This window comes from Bombina bombina, chromosome 7 (genome assembly GCF_027579735.1).
Source record: "Bombina bombina isolate aBomBom1 chromosome 7, aBomBom1.pri, whole genome shotgun sequence".
Lineage (NCBI taxonomy): Eukaryota > Metazoa > Chordata > Amphibia > Anura > Bombinatoridae > Bombina > Bombina bombina.
The window spans coordinates 374541984-374566224 of NC_069505.1; the positions used below are offsets into that span (position 1 = coordinate 374541984).

The 24241-nt window shown below is 37.7% G+C and overlaps 1 protein-coding gene across 1 annotated transcript in view; it reads left to right on the forward strand.

Annotated features, from left to right (window-relative positions):
- Positions 1 to 24241, forward strand: part of LOC128666472 (WAP four-disulfide core domain protein 2) — a 186236-nt gene that overhangs the window by 66411 nt on the left and 95584 nt on the right. Inside the window, exon 3 of the mRNA XM_053721090.1 lies at positions 12470 to 12613. Coding sequence (XP_053577065.1) covers positions 12470 to 12613 — 144 coding nt within the window. The remainder of the gene's footprint in view (positions 1 to 12469; positions 12614 to 24241) is intronic.

The following is a 24241-nucleotide window of genomic DNA, read 5'->3' on the forward strand; positions in this document are numbered from 1 at the left end:
TTTTCAAATCAGGTATTGTAGAAGGAGATAAAACTTTACCTAATGTTCTTGTTCTTCTATAAGAGCGACGTAGCCCATTCTTAACACAATTAACCAATTTATCATCTGTAGTGATGTCTCGAATTGTTCGCCGGCGAATAGTTCCCGGCGAACATAGCTTGTTCGCGTTCGCAACGGAGGGCGAACATATGCAATGTTTGATCCGCCCCCTATTCGTCATCATTGAGTAAACTTTGACCCTGTATCTCACAGTCTGCAGACACATTCCAGCCAATCAGCAGCAGACCCTCCCTCCCAGACCCTCCCAGCTCCTGGACAGCAGCCATTTTAGATTCATTCGGAAGCTGCTTTCTTAGTGAGAGGAGGGACAGTGTAGCTGCTGCTGATTTAATAGGGAAATTGATAGCTAGGCTAGTGTATTCAGTGTCCACTACAGTCCTGAAGGACTCATCTGAACTCTGCTGTAAGGACAACACCCCAAAAAAGACCTTTTTAGGGCTAGAACATCAGTCTGTTTTTTTTTTTTTTTTCCCTGTGTAATCTAATTGCAGTTGCCTGCCTGCCAGCGTGTGTGTCAGGCTCACAGCGTATACTGTGCCCACTTGCCCAGTGCCACCACTCATATCTGGTGTAACAGTAGTGTAAATTTAAAAAAAAACTTTTTTGACTGTGAAACATCAGTCTGCTTGTGTAATCTAATTGCAGTTGCCTGCCTGCCAGCGTGTGTGCCAGGCCCACTTGCCCAGTGCCACCACTCATATCTGGTGTAACAGTAGTGTCAATTTAAAAAAAAAACTTTTTTGACTGTGAAACATCAGTCTGCTAGTGTAATCTAATTGCAGTTGCCTGCCTGCCAGCGTGTGTGCCAGGCTCACAGCGTATACTGTGCCCACTTGCCCAGTTCCACCACTCATATCTGGTGTAACAGTAGTGTAAATTTAAAAAAAAAAACTTTTTTGACTGTGAAACATCAGTCTGCTTGTGTAATCTAATTGCAGTTGCCTGCCTGCCAGCGTGTGTGCCAGGCCCACTTGCCCAGTGCCACCACTCATATCTGGTGTAACAGTAGTGTAAATAAAAAAATAAAAAAAAAATTTTGACTGTGAAACATCAGTCTCCTAGTGTAATCTAATTGCAGTTGCCTGCCTGCCATCGTGTGTGCCAGGCTCACAGCGTATACTGTGCCCACTTGCCCAGTGCCACCACTCATATCTGGTATAACAGTAGTGTAAATTTAAAAGAACATTTTTTTTTTACTGTGAAACATCAGTCTGCTAGTGTAATCTAATTGCAGTTGCCTGCCTGCCAGCATGTGTGCCAGGCTCACAGCGTATACTGTGCCCACTTGCCCAGTGCCACCACTCATATCTGGTGTAACAGTAGGTGGCTTTGAGGAGGTGGAAGACCAAACACAGCAGGCGTCCCAGGGGGCTTGTTGTCACCTTTCGGGGACCCTTGGTGTTGTACGTGGCTGGGTGGAGGAAGAGACCTTCAATGACATCAGTGAGGACATGGAACGGGACATGGCTAGCTTGGTATCCAACCTTGTGCAAATGGGGAGTTTGCGGTTGTGCAAATGGACTGTTTTCGGTTGTTTACGGTGCGTTAAAGGGACAGTCTAGGCCAAAATAAACTTTCATGATTCAGATAGAGCATGTAATTTTAAACAATTTTCCAATTTACTTTTATCACCAATTTTGCTTTGTTCTCTTGGTATTCTTAGTTGAAAGCTTAACCTAGGAGGTTCATATGCTAATTTCTTAGACCGTGAAGCCCACCTCTTTCAGATTGCATTTTAACAGTTTTTCACCACTAGAGGGTGTTAGTTCACGTATTTCATATAGATAACACTGTGCTCGTGCACGAGAATTTATCTGGGAGCAGGCACTGATTGGCTAGACTGCAAGTCTGTCAAAAGAACTGAAAAAAGGGGCAGTTTGCAGAGGCTTAGATACAAGATAATCACAGAGGTTAAAAGTATATTATTATAAATGTGTTAGTTATGCAAAACTGGGAAATGGGTAATAAAGGGATTATCTATCTTTAGATAGATTCTGGTGTAGACTGTCCCTTTAAACGGGGAGTTTGGTCTGTCACTGTGAAGCGGGCGTAACCCTTACACTACCTGATCGATACAACATCATACCTGATGTTTTAAAGCACGTTATTCCAAACAATTTAGGAATGTTAGGTGATTTATGCCCTTTATGGCTTAAAAACAGACTCTGCATCAACTATGTAATTTTCCATGGGAGTTTTGCCATGGATCCCCCTCCGGCATGCCACAGTCCAGGTGTTAGTCCCCTTGAAACAACTTTTCCATCACTATTGTGGCCATAAAGAGTCCCAGTGGGTTTTAAAATTCGCCTGCCTATTGAAGTCAATGGCGGTTCGCCCGTTCGCGAACAGTTGCGGAAGTTCGTGTCCGCCGTTCGCGAATGCAAATTTTTAGGTTCGCGACATCACTAATCATCTGCAGCTAGAATACCAAAGTGTTTCTTTACTATTTTGCAGATCTGGGTATATTGTGTACTAAATTTGTTAACAAATGTAACCCCATTGAAAATTCTTCTTATCATAGTATCTAGGTGGTTGGCTCTGTAGAATACTAGTTCTGTCAATACTAGCTACCTCACTTTCTGCTCTAGTTATTACACTGTCAGAGTATCCTCTGTTTCAATCTCTTTTTTAGATGGTTAGACTATCCTACAAAAGTATGTGTTTGGGTGCAGTTCCTCTTGACTCTGATAAATTGTCCCTTGGCCACCAAACAAGGGAACATGCTTCAGATGGCAACTCCTGGCATGCATAAAGGCATTACCTGCTGATGGTTTTCTGTAAATTTTAGTAACTATATTCCCTGTCACTGTCCCTTGTAAAGTGATATTAAGGAAGTCTCTCTCATTGCCCTTCAGTTCAGAAGTAAATTGCAGACCAATTGTGTTATTATTTAGGTTAGCAACAAAACTGAAAAACTCACTTTCGGTACCTAGTCAAATCAGAAGAAAGTCATCAATATAACGTCCATAATAGTGGACCAGGTGTTTATGGGGATTTCCATCTCCATAGATGTGGGACAGCTCCCACCAACCCATAAAGAGGTTGGCATAATAACAATAAGAATAAGGGGCAACAGAATCAGAACAAAAATACAAAAACGGTTACTTACACTGACAGTGAATTTGATTCAGGAGAGGACACAGGAACATCTGGGGGGGGGGGGAGGAACCACCTAAAGGTATTCTCAAACACTCAGAAACACACAAGGGGCCACAACTCGAGCCTAATCAAACAAATGCAGCACAGGAACAGATGGTCAGACCAAAAGTAATATATATGTATATATATAGATAACAAAACTGTATGTGCACAACAAGATGTGTCTTATGAGGATCAAAGAAACTAAGAGCAGGTGTTTTCCTTCCCAAACAGAAAACTGGGATAGGTCAAGGAGGGCATGGCCGTTACCAACTAAGGGGAAACAGGGGGAAACAGAAATACAAATAAATAATGTGGTTAATTTATCTGACCTTACACTCACAAACTCCCAACTTTCACTTCTTAGCCATGGCTTAAATTTTTCACCTACCAACAATTTTGATGTTTTTAGAACTATGCTTGATGTCAATAGGCTAATAAGAAATATCACATTACAAAGACACTACTATGATATACCTAATCAACAAGACTCATCTTATTCAGATGGAGGTAACAATAGTAGTGGTCTTTGTGAAGTGAAAATTATAAATTGACATTCAAGGAATTTTGTGATATAGCCACTTTGGAACATCTTTCAAGGGAAGGGACACATTCCTATTATTCTCTTTCCATTAAATCATTTGGAGGTTTATAAAATCCATCAGAATTCTACCCCATACATAGTAGGGGACAGACATTAGAGACTTTTTATAAAAGGGTGGAAAGAGATTTCATAGAAAAAACAAATTTGACATAACAAGAAAGAGTAGCCCTTGATGATCTTAAATATAGAAAGGATATAGTTATCCGTTCGGCGGATAAAGCCGGTTCTATAGTTGTGATAAAAATAACTGAAGCCTTACGCCAACTTAAAGCCTCAATGAAGCCTTACGCCAACTTCAGAATACTGATAATGTAAGGATTCCAGTCCTGCTTTTACTTTTTGCCTCAACTCACCTTCCTCACCTGTACTTAAGGCATCACCCCGCCCCAAACAAGTGCTTAGTTGTTGAGTATTGTTTGCTGAAACCAGTGCTCTCTTTCTTATAAGCTATATACTTATCAAAAGAAGTTTTACTTCTACTACTTTAACATTTGGATTTACAAATACCAGCTGCAGTTTGGTCACAAAGGGACTAATAACAACTAGTCTCATTCATCCTGAAGATTGCTATTCCAAGAAGTATTAAGTTATTCAACTCCTCATCTCTACAGGAATTGCTATCTAATTTCCAACAGGAGGATTCTACCAACTACTACTACGGTATTAGTATCAAATCTAATTTACCTTGGATGCCTTAGGTAACGGCTATTTACAAATTTCATGTTTCCTTTTTGAACTTTTGTAAACTGACTTTGTCTCTCAGAAATTACTTTGATTGCAACGAATGTTTTATTTAATTCTATGAACTTCCTTTGAATACATTCTCATACCGGACAGTAACGGACTTTATGTGACGTCACACAGCTTCATACATCTCAGCTTGCCATACAGCTCCTTACAACTCAGCGTGTCTCACAGCTCCATTTACAATCACTAGTCTGTGTTCAGATTTCCACGCTGCAAGCCTACTCTGTGTGCTGTGTCTCGCAGCAGGTCACGCCCCTGTCAGCAGCTGCAGTCTGTGTGTCTCACATCTCTCATGCCTCAGTGATTATTACAATGAACACTATCTCTCACATTTGGGTTTGAGCACAATTATTGTCAAAAGTTGTTATTAATAATAATACTTATTTTCAGCCTCTAAATATTTATATGGTATAACGATATAATATAACCATATAAAGACTTACTGCCATTACTTATAAAAATCACTCTGAATAAAACAGTCTATGCTGATATAATAGCCTGTACTTCAGTTGTGAAACAAACATAATTTATTTAGACTCTGCAGTTGTGATTCAAATAACCAAGGAACCTGATATAACAACTAAGCCATAAAATATGGATCCAGCAGAGCTTCCTCAAATTGTTTATAATTTAACACAAAGAGTTGACCAACTTAGTCAAGCCTTTAGAGAGTTACATTTAGAAAATGAAACTTTAAGAAAAGTAATAAAAGACACTGTCTCTATTAAACAGAGCCTTCCTGACAATCTGTCAGAACCATTTATTGCACCTCCAGATTTTTTCAATGGAGATAGGAATTTATACCGTCAATTCAAAAATGCTTGTCTGCTTAATTTCACCCTTAAACCTAAAACATACCCAAATGATAGGGTTAAAGTCCTTACAATGATAAGCTATTTAAGAGGTGAACCTCGCATTTGGGCAGACACTCTCTTTGAGACAAATAATGCTGTTCTTTCTTCTTTTTCATCTTTTCTGGATATTATGGATGAATTATACTATGATTCTAACCTACAGTATACTGCTGAGAAAAAGATGAGGAACTTAAAACAAGGTAACAAACCTGTTGAATGTTACATAACAGAATTCAAGCAATATTCTATTGACTCTCAGTGGAACACCATTGCTTTAAAAAACCAGTTCAGGCTTGGACTCTCTGACGCAGTAAAAGATGAATTAGCCCGAACTGAGTTACCTGAAACATTGGAAGGCCTTATGAAGCTCAGCAGGCAAATTGATAGGAGATTACGTGAAAGAAGATTTGAACGTCAATACCCTGAAATTGTTCATAAGAAGGATAAGGTTTTTTACCATCCCACTTCTAACAGTCCTCATACTGGTTCAACTGGTGCTGAAGCAATGGATATAAGTTTTTTCAGAGGACCTCTAACTCCTGAAGAACGTATCAGAAGGAAGACTAGAGGCCTCTGCATGTATTGCGCATCCTCATCTCATACTTTAAAGGATTGCCCATCTTTGCCACAGAACAAGAAGAGTAAGTACCATACCAATCTTTCTCTCCAGTCAAAGCATAACAACCCTCTTCATTGTTCTTTACTTCTTTCTCTACAGTGGGCAAATAAACAACTGACCATTCCAGCCATCTTGGATACAGGAGCACAAGGAAACTACATTGACAGTTCTCTGGTTTCTAAAAATAAAATACCATTGATAAAAAAGTTGTCTCCTATTTTCCTTCGTGTGGTTGATGGCTCTGAGATATCATCAGGGCCAATTACACATCACACCATCCCGCTCTCTGTCACTACATTAAAAACACATCATGAACATCTCACTTTTGATGTAATCACTTCTCCATTATTCCCAATAGTACTTGGGCTAGCTTGGTTACAGCTACACGAACCTGATATTAATTGGAAATCCTTAAAAGTTCAACTAAATTCTGATTTCTGTCAACAGACTTGCCATAGAATTTCTTTTCACAGTTTATCCTCCACATCAGAAACTCTGATACCAGAAATGTACAAGCAGTTCTCTGAAGTCTTCAGTAAGAAGGAAGCAGATACCCTTCCCCCACACAGAATCTACGACTGCCCTATTGAACTGAAACCTGGAACAACGCCACCTATTGGACATTTATACCCACTTTGTCAACCGGAACTGGATCATCTAAAAACTTACCTAGATGAAAATCTAAAGAAAGGGTTTATCCGTCCTTCAGTTTCTCCTGCTGGTGCAGGAATGTTCTTTGTGCGGAACAAAGACCAATCTCTTCGGCCTATCATTGACTTCAGACAATTGAACAAAATAACCATAAAAAAACGATACCCTCTCCCCCTCATTCCTGAACTCATAGAAAGACTCAGGCATGCTCAGATTTTTACTAAATTAGATTTGAGAGGGGCGTACAATTTAGTGCGTATCCGTGAGGGGGATGAGTGGCTTACCGCTTTTAGAACTAGGTATGGGTTGTTTGAATATCTAGTTATGCCTTTCGGCTTAACTAACGCACCCGCAACTTTCCAGTTCTTTATTAATGACATTTTCCATGATCTCCTTGACACATGTGTTGTTGTCTACCTAGATGACATTTTAATCTATTCCACAAATCTAGAAGAACATATCAAACATGTTAGTTGGGTTTTAGCAAGACTCCAAGTCCATCGGCTATACGCCAAATTGGAAAAATGTATTTTCCACACCAACAAAATAGAGTTCCTGGGTTACTCCATCAGCCCAAATGGGATTCAAATGCAAGATAACAAAGTGGAAGCAGTAAAATCATGGCCCACACCTTCAACACGGAAAGAACTACAAAAGTTTCTTGGTTTCAGTAACTATTACAGAAAGTTCATTCGCAATTTTTCTAAAATTGCAAAACCTCTGACTAAATTAACTAGTGCTAATTGCTCTTTCCAGTGGACTAAAGAACAGGATGATGCGTTCAACTTCCTAAAGAATTCCTTTTCATCTGCCCCCATTCTGAAATATCCTGATCCAAACCTTCAATATACCCTAGAGGTGGATTCTTCAGATTATGCTCTTGGCGCTGTCCTCTCCCAAAGACAGTCTCCTACAGAACCACTACACCCAGTTGGGTTCTATTCAAAAATTATGACTCCAGCAGAGATCAATTATTCCATTGGGGACAAGGAACTTCTAGCCATTAAAAGAGCCTTCGAATTCTGGAGACATCTCCTTGAAGGTACCTCCCTACCTATAGTGATTTATACGGATCACCGGAATTTGGAATATCTACAAAATAATAAAACTTTATCTGGACGTCAAGTGAGATGGAGTCTCTACTTTAGTCGTTTCAATTTCCAAATCATGTACAGGCCGGGTTCAAAAAATGGGAAGGCAGATGCACTCTCTCGACGAGATCCAAGACCTATACAGGAAGACTCTCCTACTAGCATTCTTCCCCCTACTCGATTCCTTGCTATCCTATCTCAACAGGATAAGGAATACCAATCTGATCTTTCTTCAGAAGACCAAACCCTACTAGATAGACTAACCCTCCAGGATGGTTTTTACTTCCATGGTTCTAACCTTTATATTCCAGAACGTTTCAGACAGAAAATAATCAAAGATCATCATGACCCTCCACTAATTGGTCATCCAGGAATCAAACGTACACATGAGCTCATCTCCAGAAGTTACTGGTGGCCATCGATGAAAACCAGTATAAAGGAATATATACAACATTGTACAACCTGTACAGTATCAAAACCAGAAAGGAGACCTCCCTATGGCTATTTAATTCCTTTGGAAGTACCGGAATCTCCTTGGTCTCATTTGGGAATGGATTTTATAGTTGATTTACCACCTAGTTCTGGACAAACTACCATTTTAGTTGTTACCGATCATTTTACTAAAATGGCACATTTTATTCCTTTTCATAAGTTACCCACTTCCATTGAAACAGCATATTTATTTCTAAACCACATTGTACGATACCACGGATTACCATCCATTTTAACTACCGATAGAGGAACCCAATTCACCTCACGTTTCTGGAAAGCACTCACTAAAGCACTCCAAATCGATCAAAGGTTAAGCACAGCCTTCCACCCTCAGACTAATGGCCAAACTGAGAGACTCAATCAGTGGCTTGAGCAATATCTACGATGCTATTGCTCATATCATCAAAATAAATGGACTTCCTTTCTCTCCATGGCTGAATTTGCCTATAACAATACCATTAACAGCACTACAAATTACTCTCCCTTTTTCGCCAACTATGGTTTTAATCCAAGATTCACTATCCAAACGACTTCTACACATGACTCACCATCTGTTGATGTGCTAACACAAAACATAGCTGAAAATTTCCTACATTTACGAGATAACATCAAACAAGCTCAGGCGTCTCAGAAGAAATTTTATGATTTACGTCGTAGAGCTTCTCCGAAATATTCTATAGGGGACTATGTTTGGTTATCTTCCAAAAACATTAAAATGCACTTACCAAGTAAAAAATTGGCTGGGTTGTTCCTTGGCCCATTCAAAATTCTACACATCATCAATGAAAATGCCGTCAGGCTTGATCTACCTGATTCTTTACCAATCCACCCAACTTTCCATGTATCATTATTGAAACCCTACTTGGGAGATAAACCTGATATACCTCTTCTACCCCCTTCTCCTATTCAATTGGGCACTGATGTCTATGAAGTTTATGATCTTTTGGACTCAAGATTTTATAATGGGGAATTACAGTATCTGGTCCGATGGAAAGGGTTCGCCCCAGAGGATGATACTTGGGAACCTCATGCACACATTAATGCTCCAAAGCTTATTGCTCGTTTTCATAGAAGATATCCAAACAGACCTAAATTCCAACCCGTGGTCGGCTTGCTTGAGGGGGGGGATCTGTAAGTATTCCAGTCCTGCTTTTACTTTTTGCCTCAACTCACCTTCCTCACCTGTACTTAAGGCATCACCCCGCCCCAAACAAGTGCTTAGTTGTTGAGTATTGTTTGCTGAAACCAGTGCTCTCTTTCTTATAAGCTATATACTTATCAAAAAAAGTTTTACTTCTACTACTTTAACATTTGGATTTACAAATACCAGCTGCAGTTTGGTCACAAAGGGACTAATAACAACTAGTCTCATTCATTCTGAAGATTGCTATTCCAAGAAGTATTAAGTTATTCAACTCCTCATCTCTACAGGAATTGCTATCTAATTTCCAACAGGAGGATTCTACCAACTACTACTACGGTATTAGTATCAAATCTAATTTACCTTGGATGCCTTAGGTAACGGCTATTTACAAATTTCATGTTTCCTTTTTGAACTTTTGTAAACTGACTTTGTCTCTCAGAAATTACTTTGATTGCAACGAATGTTTTATTTAATTCTATGAACTTCCTTTGAATACATTCTCATACCGGACAGTAACAGACTTTATGTGACGTCACACAGCTTCATACATCTCAGCTTGCCATACAGCTCCTTACAACTCAGCGTGTCTCACAGCTCCATTTACAATCACTAGTCTGTGTTCAGATTTCCACGCTGCAAGCCTACTCTGTGTGCTGTGTCTCGCAGCAGGTCACGCCCCTGTCAGCAGCTGCAGTCTGTGTGTCTCACATCTCTCATGCCTCAGTGATTATTACAATGAACACTATCTCTCACATTTGGGTTTGAGCACAATTATTGTCAAAAGTTGTTATTAATAATAATACTTATTTTCAGCCTCTAAATATTTATATGGTATAACGATATAATATAACCATATAAAGACTTACTGCCATTACTTATAAAAATCACTCTGAATAAAACAGTCTATGCTGATATAATAGCCTGTACTTCAGTTGTGAAACAAACATAATTTATTTAGACTCTGCAGTTGTGATTCAAATAACCAAGGAACCTGATAGATAACTATGTCCTTCTACCGTCAGATCCGACTAGAGTTTTTCAAAAGGAACTATTGTGTATCTTGGACGATGGTTTATAAAATAGGCATTTTGAACGCAATACTTTTGAGTTCCTTAATGTGGAGAACCCAGTAGTGGCCATTTTCCACCATTTGCAAAAGATACACAAGTCACTGACTAATGTTAAGGGACGTCCCATAGTCAGTGGGATTGGCTCCCTGTCAGAGCATGTTTCTCAGTGGCTGGACAGTATCCTCCAACCATTTGTTTTATCTTTGCATAGCCATCTCAAAGATACAAAGCATGTCATCAATCTAATGGAAGATATGAAATTGAAATTTAATACTTTTAAATGGGCCAGAATAGATGTGGTGGCCTTGTACTCGTCCATTCCCTATAAGGAGGGTTTGGAAGCGATTGCTTTTTTCCTTAAACATTTCTCTGACTATACTAAAGAATTTTAACAATAAATATTGAGGTTAACCAAATATCTCCTTACTCACAACTATTTCTGTTTTGAGGGAGATTTCTATCTCCAGAGTTGTGGGACAGCAATGGGGGCCAAATTTGCCCCCTCATACGCCAACCTCTTTATGGGTTGGTGGGAGCTGTCCCACATCTATGGAGATGGAAATCCCAATAAACACCTGGTCCACTATTATGGACGTTAAATTGATGACTTGCTTCTGATTTGGCTAGGTACCGAAAGTGAGTTTTTCAGTTTTTTTGCTAACCTAAATAATAACACAATTCGTCTGAAATTTACTTCTGAACTAAAGGGCAATGAGATAGACTTCCTGGATATTACTTTACAAGGGACAGTGACAGGGAATATAGTTACTAAAATTTGCAGAAAGCCATCAGCAGGTAATGCCCTTTTGCATGCCAGCTGATTGCCTACGGCTCCGGATCTCCGAGTAGCTGATTGGACTAGGCAAAGTCACAAGTTTTTCACACCCCCTTCCTGCATGGCGGGACGCTGGAACATTGCCAGTTTGTGAGAAGCGGGGTATTGGTTAAGTTTCCCTGGAGGACGAGGATAGAGCCTAGGTTGGCTGCGGTGAGTAAGGGTCTATGTGACCGCTTGAGCAGATGCTGCTCTTACTACCGCTTAACCAGGTTCATAGATCATTTGTTTCTTTGCACCAAGCATACCCAGCTTTCACTTTACCGGCGTGTATAAGGGGTTTTCAGGGACTCAGGTCTCCTATTAAGCCATTTGACCTATTCTTCTGTGCCTAGGAATTTACACAAGAGACTGTGGTTTTCTATACTACTGTTTGTGTTAACAGCTATGAATATTTTTCCCTAAAGGGATCAGTGAACCTTCCTTTCTTTGTTTTTATATATATATATACTGTATATGTTGTGTGTGGAATTACTAATTGTCTAAAATTATAGAAAGTTATGGAATATATTTATAATAAACACAAACAATATAATATAATGGCTGGAAATCATGCAAAATAAAAATATCAATGTTTTGCTTGTGACTACATATACGCAATGTATGGCACAAATAGAGAGACAACTAAATCCTACAATAAATTAAAGGGACACTGAACCCACATTGTTTCTTTCATGATTCAGATAGAGCATTAAATTTTAAGCCACTTTCTAATTTACTCCTATTATCAATTTTTCTTTGTTCTCTTGCTATCTTTATTTTAAAAGCAGGAATGTAAATCTTAGCAGCCAGCCCATTTTAGGTTCAGTACCATGGATAGCACTTGCTTATTGGAGGCTTACATTTACCCACCAATAAGCAAGCATAACCCAGGTTCTCAACCAAAAATTGGCCGGCTCCTATGCATCACATTCCTGCTTTTTAAATAAAGATAGCAAGAGAAAGACGAAAGTGTAATAATAGGAGTAAATTAGAAATTTGCTTAAAATTGCTGCTCTATCTGAATCATGAAATAAAAAAATTGGGTTTAGTGTCCCTTCAAACCTGAATTATAATTATGGAATATCAATAAATGGTGAAATGTTGCTAATAATTTCAGTTTTTATATAGTACTATAAATAGACCTATAAATATACTTTTCCATTTTTTTTTCTTTCTTTCAAGCAAAGCCAGGAATTTGCCCTTCCCATAATGTGACAGTAGAATCATGCGAGAGTCAAAATACTTGCAGATCTGATGCCAACTGTGAGGGCAATTTGAAATGTTGCCCTAGAAATTGTGGCAGTTCCTACTGCGAATCTCCAGAAGGTAATACAGCACAACACCATAATGTAAAGCTCAATTTGTCTTGCGTTCCAGTCTTAGATTTTATGACAATTATTTCTTATGTACAAGGTTAATAAGACGATTGTACATTTTTAGAATGTGGAATGATATTATAGGAACATGAAAGTCTAAGTTAAACTTCATTCAGACAGGATGTTGCATTTTAAGAGAGTTTTCAATTTACTTATGTTATCAAATTGACTTTATTCTCTTGGTATCCTTTGTTTAGAAGCATACCTAAGTAGCCTTAGAAGCAGCAATACAGTGCTCGGTTTGTGATTGGTGGCTATGCACACATGCTTCTTGTTATTAGCTTACCAGATATGTAAGCTAGGTCCCATAGTGCATTGCATTGCTGTACCCTCATTTTTTTTCTCTCCCCTTTAATTTGTTACCAATTATCCATTTTACCTGCTGAAGTGTTTTAACTTGTTTACAAATAGCTCCTTGACCTTTATATTGGTATCTGAAATATCTTATTTTCCCTGTGGTTTCCTTACTTTCTCAATCAGTCTGCAGCCTTTGATACTGTTGACCACCCTCTATTGCTTCAAACTTTCCAATCCTTCAGCATTTGTGACACAGCCCTCTCGTGGTTCTCCTCCTACCTGTCTAACTGTACCTTTGGTGTAGCCTTCTCTGGTGCATCCTCTGCCCCTTTACCACTTTCTGTTGGGGTACCACAAGGCTCTGTCTTTGATCCCCTTCCCTACTTAATCTATACGTCATATTTAGGTTTGAGTGCCACAGGTTTCAATATCATTTGAATGCTAAAGACACGCAAATCTACCAGGCCTATCCCCTTCTTTGCTAACCCGTGTCACCAACTGTCTTTTTAATATTTCATCTTGGATGTCCTCTCACTACCTTGAGCTAAATCTCTCCAAAACTGAGTTCCTTACCCCCCCTTCTTCCAAAATATTGACCCCGCCAACTTTCTATAACTGTTAGTAATAACATCATTTCTCCAACCCTACATGTCCGATGTCTTGGGTTCACACTTGGATCAAATATTTCTTTCATTCCTCACATCTAGTCTTTTGCCATTTCCTGCCATTTCCACCTTAAAAACATCTCCAAAATTCACCACTTCATCACACAAGACACAACTAAGATTATTTAATTAATTCACTCTCTTATTATTTCCTGCCTTGTCTATTGCAACTCCATCCTCTCTGGTCTTCCTAGCTGCCGTCTATTTCCTTTACAATCCATAATGAATGCTTCTGCCATGTTGATCTTCATCAGTTGAACCTCTCTGCCAATCACTTCACTGGCATCCTCTAGCCTCCAGAATTAAACACAAAATACTGACTGTGACATTCAAGGCCTTCATTAATACTGCTTCCCCAAATCTCAGACCTCTTCACCAGATACTCTCCCTCTCATCTCTTGTCCTTTGCTCATGACCTCCTGCTCTTCTCCTCTCTTGTTACCTCCTTATATTCCCATCTACAGGGTTTCTCCAGAATGGCCCCTATTTTGTGGAACTCCCTTCCTGTCTCCACAAGACTCTCCCTAGTTTTAAGCGTTCCGTAAAGACTCTGCTGACCAGGGATACATGCAATATACACTAACCTTTTCTTATCTCAGTTCCCCTCCTCTTTTTGTCATCCCCTTGAACCCCCTTAGCATGTAAGCCTACAAGCCCAGCTGTTTGTAGATCACCTTCACGACAGCTTATGTACAACAGTGCAACTCTTGGCAGGGCCCTCTATCCATTTGTCCCCTATAAATGGCACTTTGCATATGTTGGCCCTTTACAAATAACTAACAGATAATATCTATATAGTAAGTTTCTATACTTAAATATAGGCTACAGAAAAGCTGTGTAAACATAGTCAGAGGAAGAAATCTGATTTCCCTGCAAGTGCAACCCATTTTAATGTGTTGTGGCTTCAAAGAACAAAACCAGCTATTTCATGAACAAAAATAAACCCAAATGATTAATTTAGCATACATTTTATACTCTACAGCTGGTTAAAAACATATTAAGGTAGGAATAATATTACAGTACACTGACTCTTTAACTCCGTTCTAGGGGTTCAACATCATAGGGGTATATAACAATATTGTGCTTGTTTTTGGCACTTGGCAGATAATGATTTATGAATTTCAGCCGGTATTGTCAGTGTGTTTATTCCAGGGATCACAATCGCAAAATGCTTTTGCCATCAGTAATCATGAAGTTCAAAATCCTTACCTCCCAAAAACAAAATTGTTGTCCACATTGTGAATCTTTAGATTTGTTTCGCACAATTAGCCACAAACCAAATGGAGATTTTTGTGGGTTTAGCAGTTACATTACAGGTTAAAGAACCTGTATGTTAAGTGATACAGTTTAATCATATGTAGTGATACTAATAGGTGACGTGTGAGCAATTAACCGGTTGTGTTTTAAAACCCTAGAGATATGTATGTCTTTTTCATAGATTTCAACAGGGGCATTATGAGTATAGTGGCCACCATGTGTGCTTGCTTGATGGGTTATTTATTCATTTCATTCTTATTAGTGTAAAAGTGCTTATTTTTTTAAATTTTATTGTGTGGATAGAATTTGCATCTGGTGACTTTGCTTCCTTATGTCACAAAATATGACGTCAAAACAGGACTGGCACATGCTAAGTATAGCACTTTTTTTTTTTACCAAAACAATATTTTTTTTTAATGATAATGGAAATGGCTGATTGTGATCTTGTGGATATGGAAAATGGCTCATTGGCAGCCTTTAGCATGTGTTTAACTCTTGTAAATGACTTTCATGATTCAGATAGAACATACAATTTTCCAATTTACTTCTTTTATCCAATTTGCTTCATTCTCTTGCTATCCTTTGTTTATACGTATATCAAGATAAGCGCAGGAGCTTGTAGCTAGCTGCTGATTGGTGGCTGAACTTGCATGCCCATTTTCATTGGCTTACAAATGTGTTCAGCTAGCTCCCAGGAGGGCATTACTACTTCTTCAATAAAAGATGCCAAAAGAATGAAGCAAAATTGATAGCAGAAGTAAATACAGGAAAAGGAAATGCTGTTGTCACTTAAAATATTGTGGTATTATGATAAAGACTAGAGATGTAAAAAAAAAACAATAACAACTTCAATTTAATAACAAATTAATTTTAAAAGCTCACATTTGAACTTCCTCAGCGCTTTACTATCTAGTAACTCAAAATCATGAGTCATAGCCAGTAATGCTAATTAAGAAGGCAGTGTTCTAGCCCCCCTTTTGTTTGGGGGGAGCAGGAGGCTAGGGAATGAGTCAGGAGGACCCATGGGTGTAGTAGGTGTTCAGTGGGTGGGGTCAAGCAGCAGAGTTAGATGTGACAAGTTGGGTTGAGTGGTCCTGGGGTATAGCTAGGGTGTTCAGCCAGGGCCGTTTTGAGGGGCGGGCGGGCAAAGCGGGCAGTAGCCAGGGGCGCAGGGGAAAACAAGCTGCAGTTACAACTCACTGCCGGTGAAAACATTAATCCTTTTAATCAGCCTAGTTTGCAGCTAACATGAAAAGATGTTTATTCCTCCCTGCATGACAAACAGCCACTCGGATATCGCCACTGCATATCGTATTTCACAGTAAACATAAAGTCAAGTGCTTTGAATGTTTGTATTTCGCCCTGGGTGCTATATTCTCTAGAAACCTCCCTGTGTTCAAGGATGTGGCTAGGCAAAGGCGCAAATTTTACCATCCCATGCACATTGGGGTGCAACCAAAAAGATAGGTAGACTTGCTAAACCTACACGCAGGTAACCTATCAGGAACAATGGCACCTTAAATGGCACAAAAAGCACAAAAATTATGCATCACAGAAAACATCATAAACAGTGCAGTCAAATCTCAGAAGCAAAAGTTGCTTCATCAATAAAGCAATATCGCAAACATTCTCAAGACAGGAAAAAAGTGCAGAAAAAAACACTGTGACACTTATGCCCAAACCCAGAAGTAACATAGTAACATAGTAACATAGTAGATAAGGTTGAAAAAAAGACTGAAGTCCATCGAGTTCAACCTATACAAATCTAAAATACTTACAAAAAGCTCCAGTTAAGCTTAAATAACCCCATTAAAATGTGACCCATTTAATACTAGCAATCATATCCATGAATTTTGTTAGTATACAGAAACTTATCCAGACTATTTTTAAATGTATCTATGGTATTGGCATTCACTACCTCCTTTGGTAATGAGTTCCACAATTTTATTGCTCTCACAGTGAAAAAACGTTTCCGTTGCAGGAGATTAAATCTCCTTTCCTCCAACCTTAAATTATGACCTCTTGTCAGAAACAATTTTCTTGGAATAAACAGAGCTTCTGCCATCTCTGTATATGGGCCTTGAATATATTTATATAAAGTAATCATGTCACCTCTCAAGCGCCTTTTTTCTAAAGAAAACAGACCCAGTTTGGCTAGCCTCTCCTCATAGGTTAATTTCTCCAATCCCCTTATTAGCTTTGTGGCCCTTCTCTGAACTTTTTCTAGTTCTGCAATATCTTTTTTAGCAATTTGTCCCCAGAACTGCACTCCAAACTCAAGGTGAGGTCTTACCAGGGCTTTATATAATGACAGAATTATGCTTTCCTCCCTTGAATCAATACCTCTTTTAATACATGCTAGTATCTTATTAGCCTTTGAAGCCGCTGCCCTGCATTGTGCACCCATCTTTAGCTTGTTATCTATTACTACTCCCAAATCCCTTTCCTCCTGTGTTTGGCTAAGTCTTGTCCCATTTAAAAAATACGTAGCCTGCTTATTTTTACTTCCAAAATGTAGAACCTTGCATTTTTCCGTATTAAATCTCATTTTCCATTCACTTGCCCATAGTTCTAATTTTAGCAAATCCCTTTGTAAAGACAGTTCGTCCTGCTCTGACCTTATGACCTTACTTAACTTAGTATCATCTGCAAAAATAGAGATGTCGCTATTTAATCCTTGCTCCAAGTCATTTATAAAAATATTAAAAAGAACAGGGCCCAGTACTGATCCCTGGGGGACGCCACTGATTACCTTTGTCCAATCTGAGTATGATCCATTTACTACTACTCGTTGCTCCCTATCTTTTATCCAGTTATTTATCCATGAGCTAACATTTTCAGCTATTCCCAGTCCCTTAATTTTGTGCATTAATCTCTCATGTGGCACTGTATCAAATGCCTTTGCAAAATCTAAGTATATCACATCCACTGATTCCCCTTTATCTATATTTTGACTTACTTCCTCGTAGAATCTAATCAGATTAGTTTGACATGATCTATTTCTCCTAAAGCCATGCTGATTAGAACTCATAATCTTGTTTACACGAATATGCTCATCAATATAATCCCTTATAATCCCTTCAAATATCTTCCCCACTATTGATGTCAGACTAACTGGTCTATAGCTTCCTGGATCATCCCTGCTTCCCTTTTTGAAGAGTGGCACCACATCAGCTTTACGCCAATCCTGGGGTACCATGCCTGAGGATAATGAGTCTTGAAAAATTAAGAGTAAAGGTTTGTCTATAACAGTGCTAAATTCCCTCAACACCCTTGGGTGTATTCCATCTGGGCCTGGAGTTTTATTTACCTTAATATTTTCCAGTTTTTTCCTGATATCCTCTAAACAAAACCCAGTTAGTGGTATGGACTGGCATGTTCTATTATGTTCAAAAGTATCATTCAATGGTTCTTCTCTTGTGTATACTGAAGAAAAAAACTGGTTTAGTACCTCAGCCTTCTCCCTGTCATTATTTATCATGCTACCCTCCACACATTTTAATGTACCTATATTATCCTTCTTAGATTTTTTGCTATTTATGTACTTAAAGAACCTTTTAGGGTTAGACTTAGAATCCTTAGCAATTAATTTTTCATTTTCAATTTTGGCTAATTTGATTGCTTTTTTGCATGCTTTGTTACATTCCTTATAAATATTGTATGCTGAGTCTGTACTATTTTCTTTTAATAATTTAAATGCCCTACGTTTTTTCCTAATTTCTCTTAACACATTTTTATTTAGCCATAATGGCTTTGTTTTTTTATTTTTACTTTTATAACCATATGGTATGTGTTGAGCAGAAGAACAGTGGCGATAAGACAGTTTTATGTTACTGCTTTCTACCTTTATATATTTTTTACCCTAGACTTGAGCCTAATTAAAATTACAATTAAAATTGATGGTAAATGTTACATATTTTAAATCGGGTCCAGAATGTAAACAATATTTTAGATGGACTTTAATTGAGATGCACTGTAGCTTTTTAAAATCTACTGTGCATTCCAAATACCCGAGTTCCGGCTGCCCACTTCAAAACTCATTTTTTGTGACCTACGGTTTTGAAAACAAAGTCCATCTAAAATATCACTTGGATTCCAGACCTGATTTTAAAATATGTCAAGTTTAACATCAATTTAAAGGGATATGAAACTTATAATTTTTCTTTCATGATTCAGATAGAGCATGCAATTTTAAGCAACTTTCTAATTTACTCCTATTATCAAATTTTCCTCATTCTCTTGCTATATTTCTTTTTAAAAAGCAGGAATGTATGCTTAAAGGGACACTAAACCCACATTTTTTTCTTTCATGATTCAGATAGAGCATGACATTTTAAGCAACTTTCTAATTTACTCCTATTATCAATTTTTCCTTCTTCTCTTGCTATCTTTATTTAAAAAGCAGGAATGTGATGCATAGGAGCCGGCTCATTTTTGGTTGAGAACCTGGGTTATGCTTGCTTATTGGTGGGTAAATGTAAGCCTCCAATAAGCAAGTGCTATCCATGGTGCTGAACCTAAAATGGGCTGGCTGCTAAGATTTACATTCCTGCTTTTAAAATAAAGATATCAAAGGAACAAAGAAAAATTGATAATAGGAGTAAATTAGAAAATTGCAAGCTCTATCTGAATCATTAAAGGGACAGTAAAGTCACAAAAAATCTTTCATGATTTAAATAGGGCATGTAATTTTAAACAACTTTCCAATTTACTTTTATTACCAATTTTGCTTTGTTCTCTTGGTATTCTTAGTTGAAAGCTAAATCTAGGAGGTTCATGTGCTAATTTCTTAGACCTTGAAGACTGCCTCTAATCGGAAGGCATTTTGACAGTTTTTCACCACTAGAGGGCGTTAGTTCACGTGTTTCATATAGATAACATTGAGCTCTGGCACGTGAAGCTCCTAAGAGCAAGCACTGATTGGCTAGACTGCAAGTCTGTCAAAAGAACTGAAATAAGGGGACAGTTTGCAGTGCCATAGATACAAGGTAATCACAGAGGTAAAAAGTATATTATTAAAACTGTGCTGGTTATGCAAAATTGGGGAATGGGTAATAAATGGATTATCTACCTTTTTAAACAACAAACATTCTGGTGTTTACTGTCCCTTTAAAGAAAAACATTGGGTTCAGTGTCCCTTTAAGAGTTTTATTCAGCACTCTGGGTAGTGCTTGCTGATTGGTGGCTACATTTAGATCCTAAGCTTACATTCCTGCTTTTCAAATAAAGATAAAAAAAGAACGAAGAACAATTGATAATAGAAGTAAATCAGAAATTTGTTTAAAATTGCCTGCTCTATCTGAATCATGAAAGAAACACTTTTTGGTTTTATATCTCTTTAAAGCGACACTGAACCCAATATTTTTCTTTCATGATTCAGATAGAGCATACAATTTTAAGCAACTTTCTAATTTACTCCTATTATCAATTTTTCTTCATTCTCTTGGTATGTTTATTTGAAAAGCAAGAATGTAAGTTTAGATGCCGGTCCATTTTTGGTGAACAGCCTGGGTTGTCCTTGCTGATTGGGCAGCACCAATAAACAAGTGCTGTCCATGGCTCTGAACCAAAAATTTGCTGGCTCCTTAGCTTAGATTCCTTCTTTTTCAAATAAAGATAGCAAGAGAACGAAGAAAAAATGATAATAGAAGTAAATTAGAAAGTTGCTTAAAATTGCATGCTCTATCTGAATCGTGAAAGAAAAAATTTGTGTTCAGTGTCCCTTTAAGTAAATTCAAATGTAGAGCAGGAGCCAATATTTTATTACATTGTGTTGTATTTAGAGAAAGGACAAATTGTAACAAATTTGGTGAACTGTAAAATGTTATTAAAAAAGAAAGAATCTGTACAGCTTTGTTTATCTTTCCAAGTTAAGTAATAAATTAAAACAGAATGAGAAAGTATAAGGTAGTTTGTTAAACATCTTTTGGTTCCAAGAATGATTGCGCTACAATTATAAAAATCCAACTATTCTCTGCTCTGAGCAGAGTTGCTTCTAATGTTTGTTGTGAGTAACAAATATATTTTTATGGGAAAAAATGATGGACAGTTTGGGGTAAATGTATGAAAATTGGAGAAGGTTTATGGAGCAAAGATGTGTAGAAAAATGTGTTCATTTTGCTTTATTGTGTATTTTGAGATCAAACAATATAAATATTAAAGGGAAATTAACACTTTGAGATTATAAAATAAAATATTTAATTAATTTAAGTATATGTTGTAAAAACAACTGTGCTATGTGCTTTTAATATTTTTTGTGCCCCATTATGTAAATCTAAATTGCTTTCCAATTCCTTTTAAAAGTTGAAATGCAGATTACAGACTTAAGACATGAAACCCAACATTTTTATTTCATGATTCAGATAGAGAATACAATTTTAAATAATGTTCCAATTTACTTCTAATATTAAATTTGCTTCATATTTCAGGTATCCTTTGTTGAAGAAATAGCAATGCACATCAGTGAGCCAATCACATGATGCATCTATGTGCAGCCACCAATCAGCAGCTACTGATCCTATTTAGAAATGTTTTTCAACAAAGGATATCAAGAGAATGACACAAATTAGATAATAGAAGTTGGAAAGTTGTTTAAAATTGCTTGCTCTTTCTAAATCATGAACAAGAAAAATTGGTTTTATGTCCCTTTAACACAGATATAACAAGCACACCTATTGGCTGCACACTCTAGTGTATATCTCTTATTGGCCTCAGCAACAATGGAAGTTACATAATAATAATAATAATAATAATAATAATAATAATAATAATAATAATAATAATACCCATTGGCCACTAAGACTTTGTCTTATTTTTTCAATATTTAAGCAACTAATATAATTTAAAAATATATATAAGCTTATTATTTTTAGGCTACTCGCTTCAAATACATTGTGCTATCTAGCATTGTTTTAGTATTCAATGTTCCTTAAAGGGACAGTAAACTCAAATAAAACAATCCTTATTCAGATAGAACATGCAATTTTAAACAACTTTCCAGTTTACTTTTATTATCTAATTTGCTTTATTTTCTTGGCTTCTGTTGTTTAAAAGCATATCTAGGTAGGCTCAAGAGCAGCAATGCACTACTGGGAGCTAACTGCTGATTGGTGGCTGCACAAATATGCCTCATCATTGGTTCACCAGATTTGTTAAGCTAGCTCCCAGTAGTATTGCAGAGCATAGAAGTATACAGCTTGTACAACACATCTAACTAGGTAACTGCGAAATAGACAATAACGGCCCTAAACCACGCCCCCATCCGGTGACGTCACTTCCCACACTCATCACAGGAAACTTTATTAAAATTGTATGCTCTGTCAGATTTTTGGTTTCATATCTCATTAAAGAGAATCACTCATTTACGACTCTTAATGTGTTGCACTTAAACAATAAATAACGATAAATGATAACATTGATACATATAGTGACATAAAAATGAATACAGGAAATTTACAGGTGGCGTCACATATTTATCTACCCCCTTCCTATTTCTATTTTGGGGGGGCTTACTGTAACTTTGGCAGAGGAAACTAGAGTTCTATGTTAAGCTGCAACAAGCCTATGGTTAAAATTTCTTAAAGGGATAGTCTAGTCAAAATTAAACTTTCATGATTCAGATAGAGCATGCAATTTTAAACAACTTTTTAATTTACTCCTATTATCATTTTTTCTTCGTTCTCTGGCTATTTTTATTTGAAAATGCAGGTATGTAAGCTTAGGAGCCGGCACATTTTTGGTTCAGCACCTGGGTAACGCTTGCTGATTGGTGGCTACATTTAGATACCAATCAGCAAGTAGTACCCATGTGCTCTAATTCGTTAGAGCATGTAATTATAAGACTATCAAAATGGGTTAAACACACAGTAGAAGGACTCTCAGAGCAAGTGGATCAACTGTGGTCTCTGCTTGGGATCAGCAGTGTTCTGGGGGTCCTTAGCAGATCCCGTTCCCTTTAGTTACCGTCACTAATGTACCATTAAGACTAAAATTGGCCTTTGTGTTTTTGAATCCTATATCCATAATTTTGCTCTTGGCAGTGTTAAATTTTTATATCCCATTTATTTGCCCAGTCCTCCAGTTTTTTAATATCACTGCTCATTTGATCCACCTCTCCTGGAACATCAACTCTTACAAATTTTGTGTATAATCATCAAACCAGCAAACCTTCCCCTGGAGCCCACTTCCAATATCACTAATGAAAATGTTAAACAAAACACCACTAGTAACTGACCACTCATTTGAAAGTACTCCATTAATTGAGTGCATTCTTTGGCACATCTGTATTAGTTTTCATAAACAAAATGAGAGAATCGCTCAACCTTGGAATGAATAATAGCTTTTTCTATGACTAGTTAACACCCAAAAAGTAGCCTCTTTTTGTTCAACATGTGTCTTTCACAGAGAAGAACTTTCCTGTAGTATATCAGTCTGATCCTGATAAAACAGTGCAGTCCAGTCCTGAAATACAAGGAAATCCCTCTCTGAACAAGAGATGCAGCAAACCCCCAGACCTATGTTTCGGCCTAGTGTGGGCCTCGTCAGTGAGGTGCAGCCAAATCCCTCTAGGCACATTGAGCAACATCTGTAAATCCAGCTCATGGCCATGAAATCTCTATAGACAAACATTGGCAGTGCAATGGTTCATAGTGAAGAGCTCAGTGGCACTGTTATAGGATGCCACCTTTGCCACAAGTTAGTTAGTGAAATGTATGCCCTATTAAAGGGATAGAAAGGTAAACAATTAAATGTGCATGGGTGCATTTCAATTTAAAAAATAAGCAGTTTTGCAATACACTTCCATTAGCAAAAATGTTTGTAGTAAAAGTTATTACTGGTTTTTTCAGCGGCATATGCACATATCCTGTGAGGGCCCATACACCAGAATTAAAACACTATGCATGCTCAGTGACTGTGGTGTGTATTGTTTCTGAAGACATAACCTGTGTCATACAAGCTACTGCTGACCCTCTGACAAGGTGTGGTGTTTAAATATTGGGGCATGTGGCATCACAGGATATGCCCCAGAAAAACAGTAATAACTTTTGTTATAAGCATTTTTGCAAATGGAAGTATATTAAAAATATGTTTCTATTTAGAATTAAAATGCACCTATGCACATTTCTTTTTTGACCTTTCTATCCCTTTAGGTTTGTCCCGGGCCAATTGTAAATGCTATTACTGTGGAGTGGAAGAATTTAGGAGCAACAACAGCTCATAGAGTGGGGCTGCTGAATGCTGAAGCAGGTAGCATATAAAACTCATCTATCATCTTTTGCCTTCTTCACTGGGGAGTTCCAAACTGCCTCTGGAAGCAACATCAACACAAGAACATCATGAGCTTCATGATTTGGGTTTTC